The 19286-nt window shown below is 47.6% G+C and overlaps 1 protein-coding gene across 1 annotated transcript in view; it reads left to right on the top strand.

Moving 5' to 3' along the window:
* The window catches only part of LOC8041710 (glutamate decarboxylase), a 79448-nt gene that overhangs the window by 13631 nt on the left and 46531 nt on the right, over window positions 1-19286 (top strand). Inside the window, exon 3 of the mRNA XM_042293717.1 lies at window positions 18342-18432. Coding sequence (XP_042149651.1) covers window positions 18342-18432 — 91 coding nt within the window. The remainder of the gene's footprint in view (window positions 1-18341; window positions 18433-19286) is intronic.

The raw sequence follows: 19286 nt of genomic DNA, 5'->3' as shown, positions 1-19286 counted from the left end.
AGACAAAACATACAAAGTTTCAAGCGGGTCAAGCAGCACGATACACGAGATCGTGTCGGGCTGTTTAAAGGATTCCTTTGAATTCGTAGCGTCTGTCTACTTGCCCCGCCTAAGTTTCAGTCTAGAGTAAATCGGCTCAAGCTTACTGTATCGGCGACGGTCATGTGCGTACACCGAGATACGCTATACATTTGAGTACGTTCGTATATTCAATCGCAGTCCATGTGCCGCGTTCTGTCAGAAGAAAGCAGACGACATGTCCGCTGCTTTGAAACGCCTATGGAGAAGGCCGCTGGGAGTATACCGAGTGCCTCAAGTAGCGGCCAGGCTATTTAAATCGACCGCAAAATTCGGATTTTTAACCTATCGCGCTACGATTTTATGATACGTTGCCCACAGGTGGTGCATTTTTTCTATAAAATTTACAAAGAGTAAACTTACCGGAGAAAAAGTAAAAAAAAAGAAAAATGCTTAACTCCTATGGAAACGCAGCGATGCCACCGTTCTTCAAACAATAGGGCGCCCTATTGATCGAAGACCGGTGGCTTCGCTGCTTTTCCATAGAAGTTAAGCATTTTTCTTTTTTAAAATTTTCCTCAGGTAAGTTCGCGTTTTGCGAATTTTATAGAAGAAATGCACCACCTGTGGGCAACGCTGCACAAAATTGTAGCGCGATAGGTTAAGAAACCGAATTTTGCGGTCGATTTGAAGAGCCTGGCCGTTACTTAAAACACCCGATAGTTTCCTTAAATCGAAGAAATTTTCGCTACGTCGCTGGATGATGCGAACGTCCCACAAGATGCCGAACAATTTGTTTGCGCAGATGGGCTTTCGAAAAAAAAGGTTGTGTGTTTACTAGACATGCATAAGCCTCCCCAGTGTTTAAATTGCTCGTAATCGATTACTTCTGGAATAACTTTGTAATCACTCCATTACATTTATTAAAAAAGTAATCGCAATACTACTCTGATTACTTTCGGAATTGCTAAAATTTCTCGTAACCGTTGCTTTTTTTCCCCTTCATTTCTAATGGCACTCTTTGCTCGAAAACTTTCCTTAGCAAGGAGTCTTTAAACCAAATCTCCGACAAAAAGATGGTTTATCGAAATCGGTGGATTACGAAGATAATGAGCTAATAATTAGGTGATTCTTATACAATAATAGACAGTGCCAGAAGACCCGTTTTCAAACCGGCAGTGAACTGTCGTTTTGAAAATCTGAATTGATCGGAGGGGTAGCGGTTACTTTTTCAAGTAACGGCCACTTACTTTTTTTTTTTTTTTGTCTCCGGCAGTCGTGTAATTTAATCAAATAATTTGTAAGCGAGAGTGATTGTAATCGCAACTGGTTCCATTTTTCGAGCAACGTGTATACAAGACTGCTTTGAGCGCACGAATAATCCCGCGCTGAGCTCTCAAGAGGGCGTCTCTATCTCGGGCGTTTCTCCTTGCGAAAATCCTTTTACTCTCTCTCTCTCTCTTTCTGTCCTTCGCACTTACGGTTGTTTTGTGTTAATTACAGTGCTAATTATACATCATACAAAAGACAGTCTGCAGGCACAGCCTGAAGCGACTTTCTTCCTTACAAAACAAAAAAAAAAAAGGGGAGAGGGGGAGGTGGGGGGGGGGGGGGTACACACAGATTTGTGTGCGTTGTATATTTTCTTTTTGTACCTCATGCTCGAGGTTTTAGCGTTGAAATAACGGTGCGTGTGAATTGCAAGCGACGAACATAGATTGGCATTGCTGGCAAGGTAATTTCCCCAGTCGTTTTCGTGTAGAGCGGTTTAGGAATTACGAAGGCACGTTTTCGCCGTAGCTCACAAGCCCTCTTTCACGAACCCGTTAATTCCAGTGCGCGTCCGTTAATTCCAATTCTTCGAAGCGTGAAACGCGGCCGCGGAGTGCCGTCTAATTTCGCGTTCGCAGATCCACGAAACAACGTGTTTGAGCACCAGCATTCGTTCCTGCGCTCCACGCCGACGCCGTTGGCATTCCTCGGCTGACTCTCTCCAGCGATGCTCCATAGCTGGGGAACAAAAAAAAAGGAGGGATGTCTGGGAGATGACGAGAAGCGAGACCAGTCGCTCCGAAAATCGTTTCGTGTCTCCCTTCCCTCCCGCTTCCTTTCCTCCCCCTTTTATCTGTTCTCTCTCAGGCGGCCCTTTTTCCTGGCCTCCCTCACCCCGCATTCCAGGAATGTCTTGCCTTCCTCATTTTTCCCGTGTCGGTCCCCAAACGCGTTAGTCACTCCCCACTACGCGCAGCGGCGATGTTGCGACCTCTATCACGCTCTGTTCACCCGTAAGGTGACAGTGTGGTAGAAGCCGCGTGCTCCCTCTATCATCGTCTATCTATCGTCACGTGATCACGCCCTCACCCACACTCACGCGCAGAGACGCAGAGAGCGGTGTCAGGTGATTAAAAGGAGGCGCTTGATTGGTCCGACGACCTCGTTGCTCCCACTGCACTGTCAGCTTAGCGGAGAACAGAATACACCGCCCCCCCTCTTTCACTCGCATCGAACCATCGTCATCGTCATTCCCGACGGATGACGTCAACAGCAGCGGCGTTACACCTTGCGTAACAAATTCGGTCGTCAAAGTCAGCATTCCGGAGAGAACGAATTCCGAATCCCAAAAACGGGAAGATGGGAAGCTGCGCCTTTCCCCATCCGCCTTTCCTCGAACCTTTGAGGACAGGTTTGCGGTTCTGTCGTTGTCGTTTTCTTCTGCGCATGATGGTTATGGAGCAGCGTATGTCAGCGAGCGACCGAGCGATACGTGATTGCCGTGCAGCGCGCGACGCCACCGAAGAAACAAAGGGAAGCGGCAGCAGCAGCCGTCGCCACACTTCCCCAACCGCTTGCCTTTTCTCCGGCCCCCCTAAGAAAAAAAGAAACAAAAAAACACACACACAAGAAAACAAATCGGCGTTGTATATTAAGCGTCGCAGACCCGTTTCTTGCTCGCCGGCGCGAAATAATCTAGGCGATCGATAAAGATGGGACGGCCTCGGAAGCGCATGGCGGGTCTCCGAACGGGCCAATCGGAGGGACGAACTCTCCCTGGCCGAGCTGGCTCCTCCTTGCCGGTCCGCTGCAGTGCCATCCGGCCGCCGGAGGCACAACCCGTGTACAGGGTGCGAAAAGGACGCTGTTGGGACCTCGGGACTATCGACCATCGGCAGGGTGTTCTCACGGGACTACACGGTCGGATAGGGACGGCCGACAGGCTTCGGCAGACGTCCGACCAGTCTAGTTCGATCCTGTACCGATCTTATCAAAGAAGGGGCGAAGTGCTTCACGAAGTGCTTCACAAACGCCACCGTGTCATAAAACGTGTTTTCGACCCGCGTTTTTTTTTTTTTTTTTTCGCCTTTCCTAAACAGCGAACTGTCTTAAGTCGTACACGTTCCGAAACTCTGGTATACTTTCCTAAACGGCATCTGGCACCCCTTAGTTTTTTTTTATTGATATTTTAGCACCTCTAATTGGTAAAGACATGAACAGAAAATAGTTTCGCTACCGAGTTTGCAATCAATATTAACTGACCCATCAGGATATTGCCACGCGCGCAGCTGGCCAAGCAGGCGGCGCGCGCGTGGCCTAACGGTTATCGCCCTTGCCTTCCGCGCAGAAGGCCAGGGTTCGATTCCTGGCCGCGGCTACACATTTTTGTTGACACTGCCATGTGATGTTCTGGTGAATTCGAGAACCGTCTTGGCTGATTCGAGGTTAGAACGTTCTACGCGCCGAACCTTCTACGCCGAACGATCCAGAAACATAAGAGATTCCGCAAGGCGAGCGGAGTCAGTTTCGTCCCAGCGTTCGACTCTGCTGCTACGCCGACTTCGACGCCCGCGACGCTCTATTATTATCTTTTGTACCCTTTTATTTTTGGCACAAGTTCGCCACATTAAACGTTTATTTCTTCCTGTTTATTTATTGTTTATTGGTCACCACCCGTGACATTCTGGTGGAGGTGCGGGGTATCTGCATTCTATGCCTGTGGACCGTACCCCCCCGAAAACACGCCGGCCAACTGACGTGCTCAGCCCCGGGAGGCTACCCTTCGCAGAAGACCAGACAAAGGCCCGGTCAAGTCGCCGCAACCAAGGCCTACCCCCGGAACTCGGACCCCTGCCGCAGAAACCAAAGAAGAAGATTGCGACGATGGTCACTCCACCCGTTGTTGTCCTACCCGTGGCTGCCCGTACGCCTGCGTCCTTCCACGGTCAGCCTCACGAAGACATCGAGGACTGGCTACAGCAGTACGAGCGAGAGGCCCAGCACAACCGATGGACGGACGAACAGCGCCTGCAGAGTCTTTACTTTGCGCTCGAAGGGACGGCCAGGCACTGGTTCGAGAATCGCGAGACTTCCTTGATCTCGTGGACCGCCTGCAAGGATGCGCTGAGACGGACATTCGCCAGCCAATATCGACGGGAGAAGGCCGAGGACCTTCTTCGAATGAGGACACAGGGACCAGACGAGACTATCACCAGTTTCGTCGAGGATGTTTTGCGCCTCGTCGCTCGCGCCGACCCTCAAGCCACCGACGAAAAAAAGCTGCGGATCCTAATGCGAAGTTTCAAGGATGACATTTTCGGTGGACTTGTTCGCAATCCGCCATCTACCGTTGAAGACTTCGTCACGGAGGCCACGAACATGGAACGTGGCCTCCTCGCAAGAGCCAGCCACTACCATCGGCACTGGAGCGTCGCTGCTGCTTCCGCATCGGGCTACGACATCAGCCCTATAGCATCCCCGGCCTTCGCGACATCATCCGGGACATCGTCCGAGAGGAGCTTAGGAAGCTTCTGCCGACTGCTGAACGTCCGGCCTCAATCTCCATTGCCGAGGTCGTCCGAGACGAGGTTCAGCGAGCGTTCCTACCAGGTGCCCCTTTCACCGTGGCCGCACCCGAAGAACCGACACTGCCCTACGCCGCCATGGCCCGACGACCGCCGCGAGATCATCGCCAGGTCACGGCACCACCCCGACGTGAACCTCCAGCGCCGCAGTTCTCCCGACGCCAGGAAGATCGGTCGCACGCCCACCCAGAACAAGCGGCGCCACGAAAGACCGACGTGTGGAGGACAGCCGATCGACGCCCGTTGTGCTATCACTGTGGTGAAGCCGGCCACATTTACCGTCGATGCCCCTACAGACAACTGGGGCTGCGCGGGTTCCACCCGAGCGACCCGCGCCCAAGATACGATGGACGCCCTCGAGACATTGAAGACCACCTCCGACGCTCGCCCCCCCCCAGTGCCGTCTCTCCGCCGTGAAGCCCGCTCCCAATCGCCGCGACGTTCAACGTCCCCAGCGCAACGACCCCGCCGAGAGAGCCTATCTCCCCTGCGTCGCCGGGAAAACTAAGTGCGGTAACGCCTGGAGGTGACGTTGCCGAAAACGACGGAAGCAAACAGCCTCCAAGAACGCCGGAGCGCCCCCACTCTATCGACGCCCCGCATCGTACCGACGCCTCTGCAACGGTGTCCAACAGCCTAAATCTTGTTATCGACGGCCTCGACGCATCGGCACTCGTGAACACCGGAGCAGACTACCCAGTTTTGAGTGGGAGGCTCTCTCGCCGCCTGCGAAAAGTGACGACGCCGTGGGATGGACCTCAAATACGAACCGCCAGAGGGCATCTCATCACATCAGTCGGGAGATGCACCGCTCACGTCAAGATCCCCGGTGCGACGTGCCCTGTGAAATTCGTCATTCTACAAGACTGTGCCAGGGACGTCATTTTCGGCATGGACTTTCTGTCTGAATACGGCGCCGTCATCGACCTTCGTGAAAACAGATTGACGCTGCGGACGCCTGTGCCACCTTCAGAGAAACCCCGAACAGCGTCAGCCGCCGTCCGAGTCGCTGCCGACCACGCGCGCGCGAACCTGCCGCCGCGATCAAGTGTTGTCGTACCCGTCGTGGCCAATTCAGCTACCTGCGGTGAAGTTTCCCTGGAAGGCGACCTTCAATTGCTCCTGGGAAGAGGAATAGGCGTCGCAAGAGGAGTAGCTCAACTTCAGGATGGGCGAACTGTGGTCCTCGTGACGAACTTCCGGAATGAAACGCAACACCTCAAAAAAGGTGCCGCTGTGGGCCACGCCGAGAAACTTCGGAACTCCGCCGAAATCGCCGCGATTGCTGAAGAATCATCGCCACCTCAGCAAGGCAGTACGTCGTCAGCGCAGCTCGACATTGACCCTAAGCTTCCGGGCCCAAAACGACGGCAGCTGATTAACCTCCTCACCGAATATCGCGACTGCTTTGCGACGTCGTCGAGGGTGCGCCGAACTGCCGTTGCGAAGCACCGAATCGTTACCGAGGACGACGCGCGCCCTGTGCATCGATCGCCGTACAAAGTCTCCGTCAAAGAAAGGAAGGTGATCCAGGAGCAAGTCCAAGAGATGCTGAACGACGACATAATCCAGCCCTCAAGAAGTCCTTGGGCTTCTCCAGTCGTACTGGTTAATGAGAAGGACGGAACGCTTAGGTTCTGCGTGGACTACCGGCAGCTGAACGCGGTGACGAAGAAAGACGTTTAACGACTCCCCCGCATCGACGACACGTTAGACCGGCTGCGCCACTCTCGATACTTCTCATCGATGGACCTGAAGAGCGGCTACTGGCAGATCGAAGTCGACGAACGGGACCGAGAGAAGACAGCTTTCGTCACGCCGGATGGGCTGTACGAGTTCAAGGTGATGCCCTTCGGACTATCATCATCACCATCATCATTTATTTTCCTTGAGGGCCCCAGGGGGCATTATACAAGGGAGTGAACACAATAAAAACATCAACAAAAATATTTAATAAAAAACACGCTGTAACCTATACTTGTATTTCAGAAAGAAAGAGGTTAACGGCTGCAGCAAACTTGTTAGTGTCGGTCATGTTTACAATGAGGTCAGGTAATGAGTTCCAATCGTCAATAGCAGATGGTAAAGTCGACATTTTATAAGAAACAGATGACGAAGTAATTGAGCGCAGTTTACATGAGTGGTCAAAACGAGGGAAAATACGGTAGGGAGGTGATAGTAGAGAATCTTTTAGATGGTTGTTTTGGTAAAAGATTTTGTGAAGAAGAGTGAGACGTGACACCCTTCGACGTAAAGAAAGTAAGTCAAGGTTAGCTGATTTGCGTAATCCTGATATGCTAGTGGATGGGGAGTAGTCAGAGTAAATAAAGTGAAGACCTCTGTTTTGAACGGATTCAAGGTTGTTAGTTAGATATGATTGCCATGGTGACCATATGGATGAAGCAAATTCAAGTTTAGATCTGACCAAGGTCGTATAAGCTAGTAGTTTTACTGAAGGTGTAGCTAGTCTGAGGTTACGGCGAAGAAATCCGAGAGTGCGGTTAGCATCGGCAGTGACAGCATTTATGTGAGTAGTCCATGACAGATCAGAGGTCAGGTGAACGCCTAGGTATTTATATGAGGAACAGGTAGCTACTGGGATAGTGGAAAGGTGATGAGAAAAGGATGAAACATGTGAATTACGGGTGAATGATAGAGATTTACATTTATTAAAGTTTAAAGTCATTTGTCCTTTGTTACACCACTGAGTTATAAGTGCGAGGTCATTCTGCAAAATTTGATTATCGTGGTTTGAATTAATAGGTCTATAAATTACACAGTCGTCGGTGAACAGACGTATTGAAGAGGAGATGTTAAGGTAAAGATCATTAATGTATATTAAAAATAGAAGGGGGCCAAGAACGGTTACCTGGGGGACGCGGAGCCAGCAACTTTCCAGCGTGTCATGGACACCGTACAGGCAGGACTGAATTGGCAGAGCTGTCTCGTCTACCTCGATGACGTCGTAGTGTTTTCCAGCGACTTCGACGAGCACTTGCGACGACTCCGAGCTGTTCTTCAAGCCATACGGACCGCCGGACTCACCCTCAAGCCGTCAAAGTGTCGGTTCGCTTATGACGAACTGAAGTTTCTAGGTCACGTGGTTAGTAACGAAGGCGTTCGCCCCGACCCAGGGAAGACTCACGCCGTCGCGTCCTTTCCAGTGCCGACAGACAAGAAGGCCGTGCGAAGATTCCTTGGACTTTGTGCCCACTATCGTCGCTTTGTTCGGGATTTCGCAAGGATTTCCGCACCACTCACAAACCTCACGAAGGACGCCGAAGGGTTTGAATGGGCCGAGGAGCAGCAGCAGGCATTCGACGAGCTGAAGCGACGACTCCAGTCGCCTCCAATTCTTGGACATTTCGATCAGGATGCGGACACCGAGATTCACACTGACGCAAGTAACGCAGGACTTGGCGCGGTACTAGTTCAAGTACGAGAAGGCACCGAACGAGTTATCGCCTACGCAAGTCGGACACTGTCCAAGGCAGAGTAAAATTACTCCACAACTGAGAAAGAATGCCTTGCGGTCGTCTGGGCAATCACGAAGTTTCGTCCGTACTTGTACGGAAGCCCGTTCCGCGTAATCACGGACCACCACTCGCTCTGCTGGCTTGCGAACCTCAAGGACCCGTCAGGACGCCTCGCTCGATGGAGTCTCCGGCTACAAGAGTTCAACATGACTGCGGTTTACAAGTCAGGACGCAAGCACAGCGACGGTGACTGCCTGTCCAGAGCCCCTGTCAAAACACCTTCCGGCAGAAGCGACGACGATGACGACGAGTGCTTCCTAGAAGCAGTGAACACCGATGACAGGGCACGACGTCAACGAGACGATCCGGAGCTGCGCGCCTTAATCGAGCACCTGGAAGGGCGCGTGATTACCGTGCCCCGTGTTTTCTCACGAGCACTGCCAACCTTCGCCATTCGAGAAGGTGTACTCTACAAAGAGAACTTCGGGGACAACAACTCGCCGTGGCTGCTAATAATCCAGACCGACCTTCGAGAGGAGATCTTTCGAGCATGTCACGACGACCCGACGTCCGGACACCTTGGATACAGCCGGACATTGGCCCGTACTCGTGAAAAGTATTACTGGCCCAAGCTCCCCAAAACCGTCCACCTCTACACCCGATTATGCCACGAGTGTCAGCGACGCAAGAAACCGCCGACGAAGCCGGCAGGTCTCCTGCAGCCAATTCCTCCGCCAAATGCACCGTTCCAGCAGATCGGATTGGATCTACTTGGTCCTTTTCTGCCGCCGACCCTGGGAAACCGTTGGATAATCGTCGCCACAGATTATCTCACGCGGTACGCAGAAACGAAAGCCCTTCCTTCGGGGACTGCGGTTAAAGTCGCCAAGTTTTTCCTCGAGTCCATTGTCCTCCGGCACGGCGCTCCCGAGGTTCTGATTACAGATCGTGGATCATCGTTCATGGCACAGCTGACCCAAGAAATTCTCCGGCTCAGTCACACCAGCCATCGTCGTACCACTGCATACCACCCGCAGACCAACGAGCTGACGGGGCGACTCATCAAGACAATCGCCGACGTGATCTCTATGTACGTCGACGTAGAGCACAAGACGTGGGACGAGGTGTTGCCCTACGTCACGTTCGCCTACAATACAGTGGTTCAAGAGACCACTGGATTCACACCTTTCCAGCTGCTACATGGTCGGAAGGTAACGACCATGCTGGACGTGATGCTGCCCCATGAGCCAGCTGACAATGAGAACGACGACGCCCAGGTGGTTGCTCAACGGGCCGAAGAAGTCCGCCAGCTCGCCCGAGTCCTGATTCAAGACTAGCAACTCGTCGACGCCGGCCGCTACAACCTTCGTCGAAGGGACGTTCACTTCCAGCCCGGAGACAGGGTGTGGGTTTGGACACCCATCCGTCGCCGCGGCCTCAGTGAGAAACTGCTGAAACGGTATTTTGGACCATAAAAGGTACTTCGTCGACTTGGAGATCTGAACTACGAGGTGATGCCCGACGGAAAAAGAATACCATCACGCCGCCCACCACGACCGGAAGTCATCCACGTCGTGCGACTGAAGCCATACTACGCTCGACAGGACTGTGGACCTTATGTGTTCCAAATGGCTTATTAGTTTACCGTTCTTTTTATTTGCTTTGTTTTGTTTTTGAGTTGCATCGGGACGATGCACTTTTTAAAGGGGGGAGTTATGCCGCGCACGAAGCTGGCCAAGTAGGCGGCGCGCGCGTGGCCCAACGGTTATCGCGCTTGCCTTCCGCACAGAAGGCCAGGGTTCGATTCCTGGCCGCGGCTACACAATTTTGTTGACACTGTAATGTGCTGTTCTGGTGAATTCGAGAACCGTCTTGCTGATTCGAGGTTAGAACGTTCTACGCGCCGAACGTTCTACGCGCCGAACCTTCTACGCCGAACGATCCAGAAACCCACGAGTACATAAGGGATTCCGCAAGGCGAGCGGAGTCAGTTTCGCCCCAGCGTTCGACTCTGCTGCTACGCCGACTCCGACGCCCGCGACGCTCTGTTATTATCTTTTATACCCTTTTATTTTTGGCACAAGTTCGCCACATTAAACGTGTATTTCTTCCTGTTTATTTATTGTTTATTGGTCAGCACCCGTGACAATATTTTATCACTGAGCACCGACGAGGCACATCGGACATGTTTCATAACGGGAAACCTCTCCAACCAGGGCACGTTTCTAAATCGGACCGAAAAGTGGACATCGCGAGTATTCGCCGATTTTTAGGCGTTTTCACTCGATATTAATATACATACTTTGGCACAGATGAACGAAGGCTGCAGCTGACAACCAGTTGTACAGCGAACCAGTTGTACAGACGCCTACGCCTCGAACGACTAACCGAGCCTTCGTAGAAATGATCTAAGAGCTAGCCTTGGAAGCTTAGGCCTCCCTATTTGTAGATAATCATTAGGTTACATCTCTTAACGGAATGATGAGAGCCAGTTGTCTCACCAGCAAAAACCGAACCCGTTTTAATGAACATTCAAGCGATATAACCCCAGAGGCCATCAAAGGCTTCCCAGATACCACAAATATTACTTTTTTTTTCTTGTTTTCCGACACAGTGGTTTGCCACAACTCTTTATTTACTCGTCAGTTAAATTTGATACACCTTAACAATGTTTGCACATAAAAAAATATATATATATACATATTTCTATTCATAAAGACGCGTTCTCTCGTTTTAAGGCTCTGTCTAACGTGAACTGTCGAGATTCATTGCTCAGCAGGTAAATAACAACAAAAGTAAGTTTAAAAAAAACTATACTATACAAAACCGCCATATTTAACATAATCTCTGTTTATTCAATTTTACACAGCAACGCCAAACGCCATATTTCACGCCAAATATCAGAAGGGGCTTTTTTTACATTCGTTCCGAAGCCAGAATCTTCTACGATTTCTATACAGGGCGCTTAATTTAAATCAAACAGAATTATGGAGAAAAAAAAAATGCCGAAAACGAAGACTTGAGTTGTTTGTGCAGGTCAGTTAAACGGCCATGCGGACAGATCATAGGCGGCTGATCCTCACCATAAGTCCGATAATCAATAAAAATCTGGATATTAAGTTCATAATTATTGAAAATAAACCTATGGGTTCTATTAGAAACGTGCCCGAGTGTCCTCAAAAGCCCCTGAATCGGTGAATTACAGAAGGATTTGAAGCACGTGGCAAGCGCGCAAGGATGCGTTAAGGTCTCCACTCGTGCAACGGACGCAATGCTGGCATTCCGAAACCGTGAATGATAATCTTTTCATTCGCGCGTAATATATCAAATAGGAATATATATTTAAACTTGAGGAAGAAAACAAGAAGGGACGGACAAACACAAAAGGAATATATAGATTTAAGATAGCGAATATACTTGACTTATCGTAAGGATTATCCCCTTATATATTAGGGAGCTTTTGTAGATCGTTTTTGCTTTCCCGCAACGCTCTCCGCTACCCACTATGATACCCTGAACTCTATACAGTCAAGGCCATCGGCGCGCAGGCGCAGTAGCGGCTTCTTCGTTGTGGAGGGCTTAGCGGAGGGGGAAACGCGGTCTACGGAAACGCGGTCTACGAAGACTCCCTATTTTGTTCTCCTTGCCGTATAACTCACCTGAACAGACCGCGCTGTGTACCTTTCTCGTCTTTTTAAAATTAAATCTGTTCTAATTAATATCAAACATCCTCTTTGTAAATGAATAATTTACAAAAAATAGTTATAAAGTATTCCGTTGCTTGGGTTTTATGGTGCGGTCCGGTGTACTGATTCATGATTCCGCTCAAAGTAAGATATACATATCTTGGAAGGAAAGCGCCGAATGAACGGGGACCAGAATGATTTATTGGTGTATTCCTCGGGAATGCGTTAGCACGACCCTGCGTGAAGCTTGTTACAGGGCATATCCAAAGGAACCAATTTCTTTAAACAGCCTGGATGAAAAAAAGGATATTATAAAATAGATTTACGACGAACAAACATTTTTTAGAGCTATATTTACGGCGCCAAACGAATTTGTATTTGAAGCCCATGGGCTCCAACTACAAATTCGACGGCTAGTTGGCACTTTTCCGCGGGCTCCCCTGCAGGGGAGCCCGCGGAAAAGTGCCAACTAGCCGTCACGTGACTGGCCGCTAGTCACGTGGTGTTTGAGCTCTTTCGAGAGCTTCTTATAGGCTCTAAAAGGGACTTATTAATCTTCGTTGTTTTGTTGCACTTCTTTTTATCACAAAACGTTTTGATGTTTGAGAAACAACAAGTGCAAGAAAATCCTCAATTCTGTTTTTACTCATACGATATCAAACAAAAGCTTCGGCAATTTCTGCTCGAAGGGGCGCGGTGTCGTAAATGTTTTAATTTCTAACATGTCAGTTTCCCCAAAGTGACGCCGCTGCTCGATAGTCACGAAGACTGCAGCCCTTCGTTGAGCTGCGACGTCGCTTTGGGGAAACTGACATGTTAGAAATTAAAACATTTATGACACCGCGCCCCTTCGAGCAGAAATTGCCGAAGCTTTTGTTTGTTATCGTATGAGTAAAAACAGAATTGAGGATTTTCTTGCACTTGTTGTTTCTCAAACATCAAACTATTTATTTTATTAAAGAAAGAAGGGCATCCAACAAACGAAGATTAACAAGTAACTTTTGGAGCCCGTACGAAGCGACCGAAATACCACAAGCACCACGTGACTAGTGGCCGGGCAAGTGACTTCTAATTGACGCTTTTCCGCGTGCCCCCGCGAGCGTCAACTACAAATTTAGTACGCGCCGTAAATATAACTGTAAAAATTGTTTTTTTTATGTTATAAATTTGATTTATGACATCCTTTTTTTATCCAGGCTGTATACATTTTTCCCCTTTGCACATGTCCTTTAATCCTACAATGTATAATGTTTTTTTAAACTTTTACATAAAATTATTTTGAAGTGCTTGCTGCTATGAAACATGATTCGAAAAATGATTAAAAAAAGGTTTATTTAATTGTTCAGCTCAAAGACGAAAAAATGCTTCATGTATTATATTTGATACAGGAGGCATTCGTGTGCCTCATGAGTTGTAGATGCGGCGAACGCATTTTTTCTCCTTTGTTCGATCAGAGCGCAACAGCAGATTTCTCGCAGTCTTCAAACAAATTAGGAATGCACAGCCTGGACGTTATGAGCCTTGCCTGGGAGTTGGGCTTTACCCGAAAAGGTCGCCGAAATCAGCAAAGCCGTGCATCTGAGCGCTGGGAAGCCAAATGGCTCCATCTGGAGTAGTATTCTTGAGACAGGTGGCACAAAACACGCATCGAATGTGACACAGCATTCATTTGCGTTACCTTTCTGCTCCTATTTCTAGAAAGGTGCTTTTACGGTAGTTTATCATATCAGACCCACCATGCATTGTAGAGTTAAAAACACCAGGCTGGCAGGGGTACTGCCATAGCTAAATTTTTCTTCTACAGCTGAGGCACCAGACGCCCATTGGGGTGGGCTAACTTCCGGCTCTCTAAACATAAACACAGAAAAATTATTTACCAAAGGTGAGAGAAATTGTAGGCAAGAATAAATTGACTTCCACCTAAAATGAAGCGCAACTTCACCTCAAGGACTGACCTCCACCCAATGCAATCAGTGGCTCCTGTTGTGTTAAGTCCAGTGTTCTAGGCGTTACCAAAAAAAAAAGTAACGTAATAATTTACTCGTTACTTGCAAATAAAAGGAACGCGTTACCGTTACCGACAAAATATATGGCACTTTACTTTTTTTTAATCGAGACGTTTTACTGTTTTGACGTTACAAATATGCATAAGCGCCATATTGCAACAATATTTATGTCCATGCAGCAACTGAACATAATTACCTGATCTTTCTTAATATTTCACTTAAATGCTCAAAAGAAAAAAACTCAAAGAAAAACGCCAAAAAAAAGCTCAAAAATTCACATGGCTTGGGGCCTAGAAACACAGGAAAAAAATGAAACGTAATTGTTCTGAGTACTGAGAAAAATAAATAACGATAACGTAACTACGTTACCCGTTACTCGAAATAAGCAGCGTAACTACGTTACAAGTTACCGTTTTGAAAATGTAACGAATACGTTACACGTTGCCAAAACGGTATGGCAATACCGGCGACACGCTGCCACCAACACTGGTTAGTATGCCTGCGAAGATTGCGTGCTTTCCTGAGACGGTCGCCACTGTACGTAGTGCACGCTGTTTCGCCTAATTGGGAAATTTAATTTGTCAGGAAGCTATTCACCCTAGAGCGGTGCTGACTGCAAACGCTAGTGTCAAGCAGCGCTTGTCTCGCTCGCATACACAAAAAGATACACATCCGCTCACACGCACGCACTCACACAGATGCATACGCACACACACGAGCACAGCGCGTTCAGGAGAAAGGTGGTAAGGTGTCGACTTGACGGTGAAATAAAGTAGTCCAACACTAAAAGCGAAGGTGCGGCGTGCCGGCCGTGCCTTTCCCACGCCTCTTACCGCGACTGTTTTAAAGTGTGCACGTCGCGCAACTGCCTGCCTCCGTCCCGCTAACATCGGGACTCGGACCCAGAGAGCGTTTTCCTGTTCGGCCCTTCTTCGCTGAGTGGGGATTCCCTTCCCGGCCAATGCCGTGCCGCCCGCAGCCCCCCCCCCCCCCCCCCCCCCCCCCCCCCCCGTGCCTGACTGACGGACCCGTCAAAGTGGGGCCTACAACGCCTCCTCCCGCGAACTGCATGCAACTGCGTGTACCGCTTGTCACCCTTCCAGTTTTTTTTTTTTCTTTGTCTTTTTTTCCTGAGCGCGATATTTCAGAAGTTAGAACTGTCCATGCTCTCGCGCTCGATGGAGCCCTTTCTCGCTGCACTTTTTAGTGGAGTGCAGACGGTGTAAACTAGAAAAGGCAAAGAAAAAGTGGGATAGCCGTGTGAAGGTGCTTCTGTGTTTATCAACATTTTATATTCGCGTGCAAAAAAGAGATTCATCTTTGCATGTCGCACATGCTCTATCTGATTGTTGTGACGGCGAACATGAGCGCGTCAATGTCTACCAAGAATGCGAATATTTTTTTTTTCGAATCGAATAGCACAGCGCCATAGCGTCTGTGTGTATTGACGTTTCCTTCCACTATCAAGTATATAAACTCCGCGGCGCAATTCTATACCAATCATGATTCGCACGTACCTACCAGTTGTGAGAGACGAACAATGTTTTTGAGGCAACCTTGACCAGTCTCCATGATTAAGGTTGAACAATCAAAGGAGCACATCCGGCCGCGCGTCGCTGCCATTAATTAATATTGATCGTGTACGCGCGTGTTTCCAAGTGCGGGCGGGAGTTCTCTGTAGCACCAATAGAGTTAATACAGCAACGTAAAACGCTAAAAATATATTCTTGTATATTTTGCTTTTTTCCGAGCACATGTCATGAAACTTTCATATTGAATATGTAATGAAAACTCCCTCAAGTAGGTGGTGTGGTTTCTATGTGCCGCGTTTCTTACATTATAATACTAAACTTAAACGGTGTTATGTCCCGTTTAATTCCCACCTAAACTATTACCATCTGGTCCCGACAACGACTACGAAAACAAACGTAAATACCATTCTACTTCTTCAAAAGAAAACGTTGCATTATTTTGGAAATGTTCCGTATGAATTTCACTCAGAACCCTTATTTTCTAGTTACAGCCATGTCACGTTAATATGAACCCCATTAATATGAACACCCCTCTATATAGACACCATTTTGGGGGGACAAACTGGGAAGATACATCCAGGGAATATTTTCCTCATTCTGGTCCAGCTCGCTCGCGCCTTTGCGTTAATTGCCTTATCATCGCGTATTTTTGTCTCGTTATTATGTACAACTCACATTATGGACGGTTTCTTGCGGGAACAGAGGCGTCCATGTTAACCAGACAACGTAATTCGCATCGAAAACATGCATAAACATAATCTACTTCATTTCATTCGTCTGACGTCTGCAGTATATATAAATGTATTATAAACGACCTCAGCGGTTGTTAGGTGCGGTACCTCGCGTAACAAAGGAGCTTAAAAACTTGTCCGTATTTTTTTACTTTCTTCCGTTCGTTAGTTAGGTCTCAGCTAGGGTACGCTCTAGTTGTTTCGAACGGCATTTCTAAAACTAAACCCTGGAGTGTCAAACGAGTCCAAAACAATTGTTTTTACATCTTGAAACATCGTTATCTAAAGAAAGGTTTACACTGAATACAGTACTTCCCTGTGTACAATCGGAAGAATACACAACTGTACAAATTGAACATAAATTGAGCACAAAGAGGGATGAATTAATCGCTCAAACTATATTTTATCAAAATTAGAGACAGAACATACGTTTGAAAATTAAAAATTATATTTCAGTGTCTAAAATACGCGGCCCTAATTTGTTTCTAATTCATGCAAAGAAAAACAGCTCTTAATAATTTCTAATATTTTCAGAAACCAATTAAAAGGTTCAGATATCTAAAAACTTAAGTGTTGTGACCCGTAATTTGTGCGAATTCTATTTTGAAAATATTTTTTATGTAAGAATATTTTTCTGAGACAGCCAGACAGGTCTGTTCGTAGTACAAAAATCTCTTTGAACTCCAGAGTCCCGCAGGGTTCCAGAGTCCTTCTAAGACAATGCTCGTTTGTTTTCGTATTCCCTAAAAAGGATTCGAAGTGTTTCCGCAGTTATTCCTGAACAACTCTAAATGCGACTCATGTAGCTGCATTCCTGTTCAGTTTGTTCCTTCGTTTAAGTACCTTTAGATCTATTTTTATTTTTTTTTTATTTTGATTTATCCCGGAATTTACACTTGTCTTTTATTTTAAAGCGTTCGAGAAGTGTGTCGTGCCAGCTCTTTAAACTCGAAGTGTTTGTTCCATTTCCCACCAGGAAAATGAGGAAGCATTCTTTGGCTTACAGTGCGCTAAGATATGGCGTTACACTTAGTTTCAATTGCTCCATTTAAAGCATGCAAAATCGACAATATTGTCAAGGGAATGCTAGAGTTTTTCTTACAACATACCGCAGTGTTCTAAAGAAAACTTGTTTACTGAACTTCAGATGCCTTGTTTTTATCCTTTTTTTTTACACACCGCACTCTCAAACAAGACCGTGCGTTTACTTTTACGCACAACACTCGCACAGCCAATCACCGCAACTTACGGAGGCAGCTCAGCGAATGACGATGCCGAAACATATGTTTAGAACAAAGAACGCAATCTGAGTTGTGATATTATGCAGTGAAAAACGTCACGCGTCCATTGCTTAATGTCACAACACAGACTGCGTTCTTTTCTTGGTCTAAACATATGTTTCGGAATCGTCATTCGCTGAGCTACCTGCGTAAGTTGCGGTGATTGGCTGTGCGAGTGTTGAGCGGGGAAAGTAGACGCACTGTTCTTTTTAGCGTCACTTTCGGCATAGTGATTTCAAAACAGAGATAATTGCCTGTCGTAATCGAGGTGCAAAATGCGTCATGAAATTTTACGAATACTCTATACACTCGCTATGGGGAAAATGTGAGGACGTTTTATGTTCCAAGGATTTTTAACGCCTTGCCATATTACACTCTTCTATCAAAGTCTTTGTTTCACCCGAAGCAAAGCTTGAACAGATTGTATATTGATCGGAACAAACATTTCAAAATTTAACTGCAATTTGTTGACTTGATGCTGTAATGTTACTAATGTGAAGAATGTGCTTCCACTGCCAGGTCACGCCACAGAAGCATTGCATTGGCTTAGGCAGGCCTGCTCTCTTGTATTGCCTTATTTGCTGAATAAAAATTAAAATAATAATAATTATTATAATTATGAACCAATGTGCAGTTTGCACTATAACTCATGTTTCGTAGTCCCTTTACGAGAAATCTCAAAGTAGCCAATACTTACATTGTTCTCTTTGGTACCTTTCTGTCATTACAAACTTATTTTCTCTTTGCTTGTTACAGGCCACCCTCACTTCTTCAACCAACTCTCGAGCGGACTTGACATCGTGTCTCTGGCCGGCGAATGGCTGAGCGCGGCAGCCAACACGAATATGTAAGTCATCCGTGTATGCCTCCCCAAACATACATGCATCGACTTGAACGAGAGGACACGTTTGTACACTGAAACAAGAAAGCTTATACCAGCAGTACCAAAGCAACAGCGCCTGGGACGGGTAGCAGACTAATGTGTTTACATGTCGATCTTTCTTCCTTGTGAAGTTTCAACAGCATAACGCTGCCGATCGCCCCGATCCTGGCGGTGACAAAGAAGCGAACATGAAGACGGCAGGCTGCTGTTCTTCCGTAGCTTGTTTGGCAACCGATTAATCGCCGAAAACGATGGCAGCCAGGGGTTAGGACGCCGTGGCGACAGCGACCCTTAGGTCCGCTCTCTTGCTTTGCGCTGCCCACTTGTACAACAACCTCCAGGGTCGTGACAAGGAGTATAGAGGTTCTTGAGAAGAGCATTGTTGCTCTTTTGAAGAAAGCTACAACGCCCGGGAGGTATACGACGTTAAACGCATCAATCAGACACCCGTTCCAAGCATGACTCGAGAGCTGCATGACTGAATGTGACACACTCTTAGAAATAGGGGGTGTAGCAAGGTACACCCCTTGTCCCATGTGTAACACCCCAAAACTAAATCTGGACGTTCAGTCCACTGACGTCGAGCTGGCGATGCCAACTTTTACAAGTGGCTTGACAGCTGTAGGATATAACGTACTAAATAGCTAATGGGTGTACCAAAGACTAGAAAAAAAAATTGCAGCATGGCCAAAAACAAAACAAGAAACTTGATTGTCTTACCGCAGTCTTTAATACTTTCATTAGCTATTTTAACAAGTTGTATCGGTCGACTATCAAGCCGTTCTTGAAAGTCTTGATGGTCGGTATCGTCGGTTCGA

The sequence above is a fragment of the Ixodes scapularis genome, unplaced genomic scaffold (genome assembly GCF_016920785.2).
Source record: "Ixodes scapularis isolate PalLabHiFi unplaced genomic scaffold, ASM1692078v2 PGA_scaffold4__175_contigs__length_147842914, whole genome shotgun sequence".
Taxonomy (NCBI): Eukaryota; Metazoa; Arthropoda; class Arachnida; order Ixodida; family Ixodidae; genus Ixodes; species Ixodes scapularis.
This window is presented reverse-complemented; position numbering and strand designations above follow the sequence as displayed.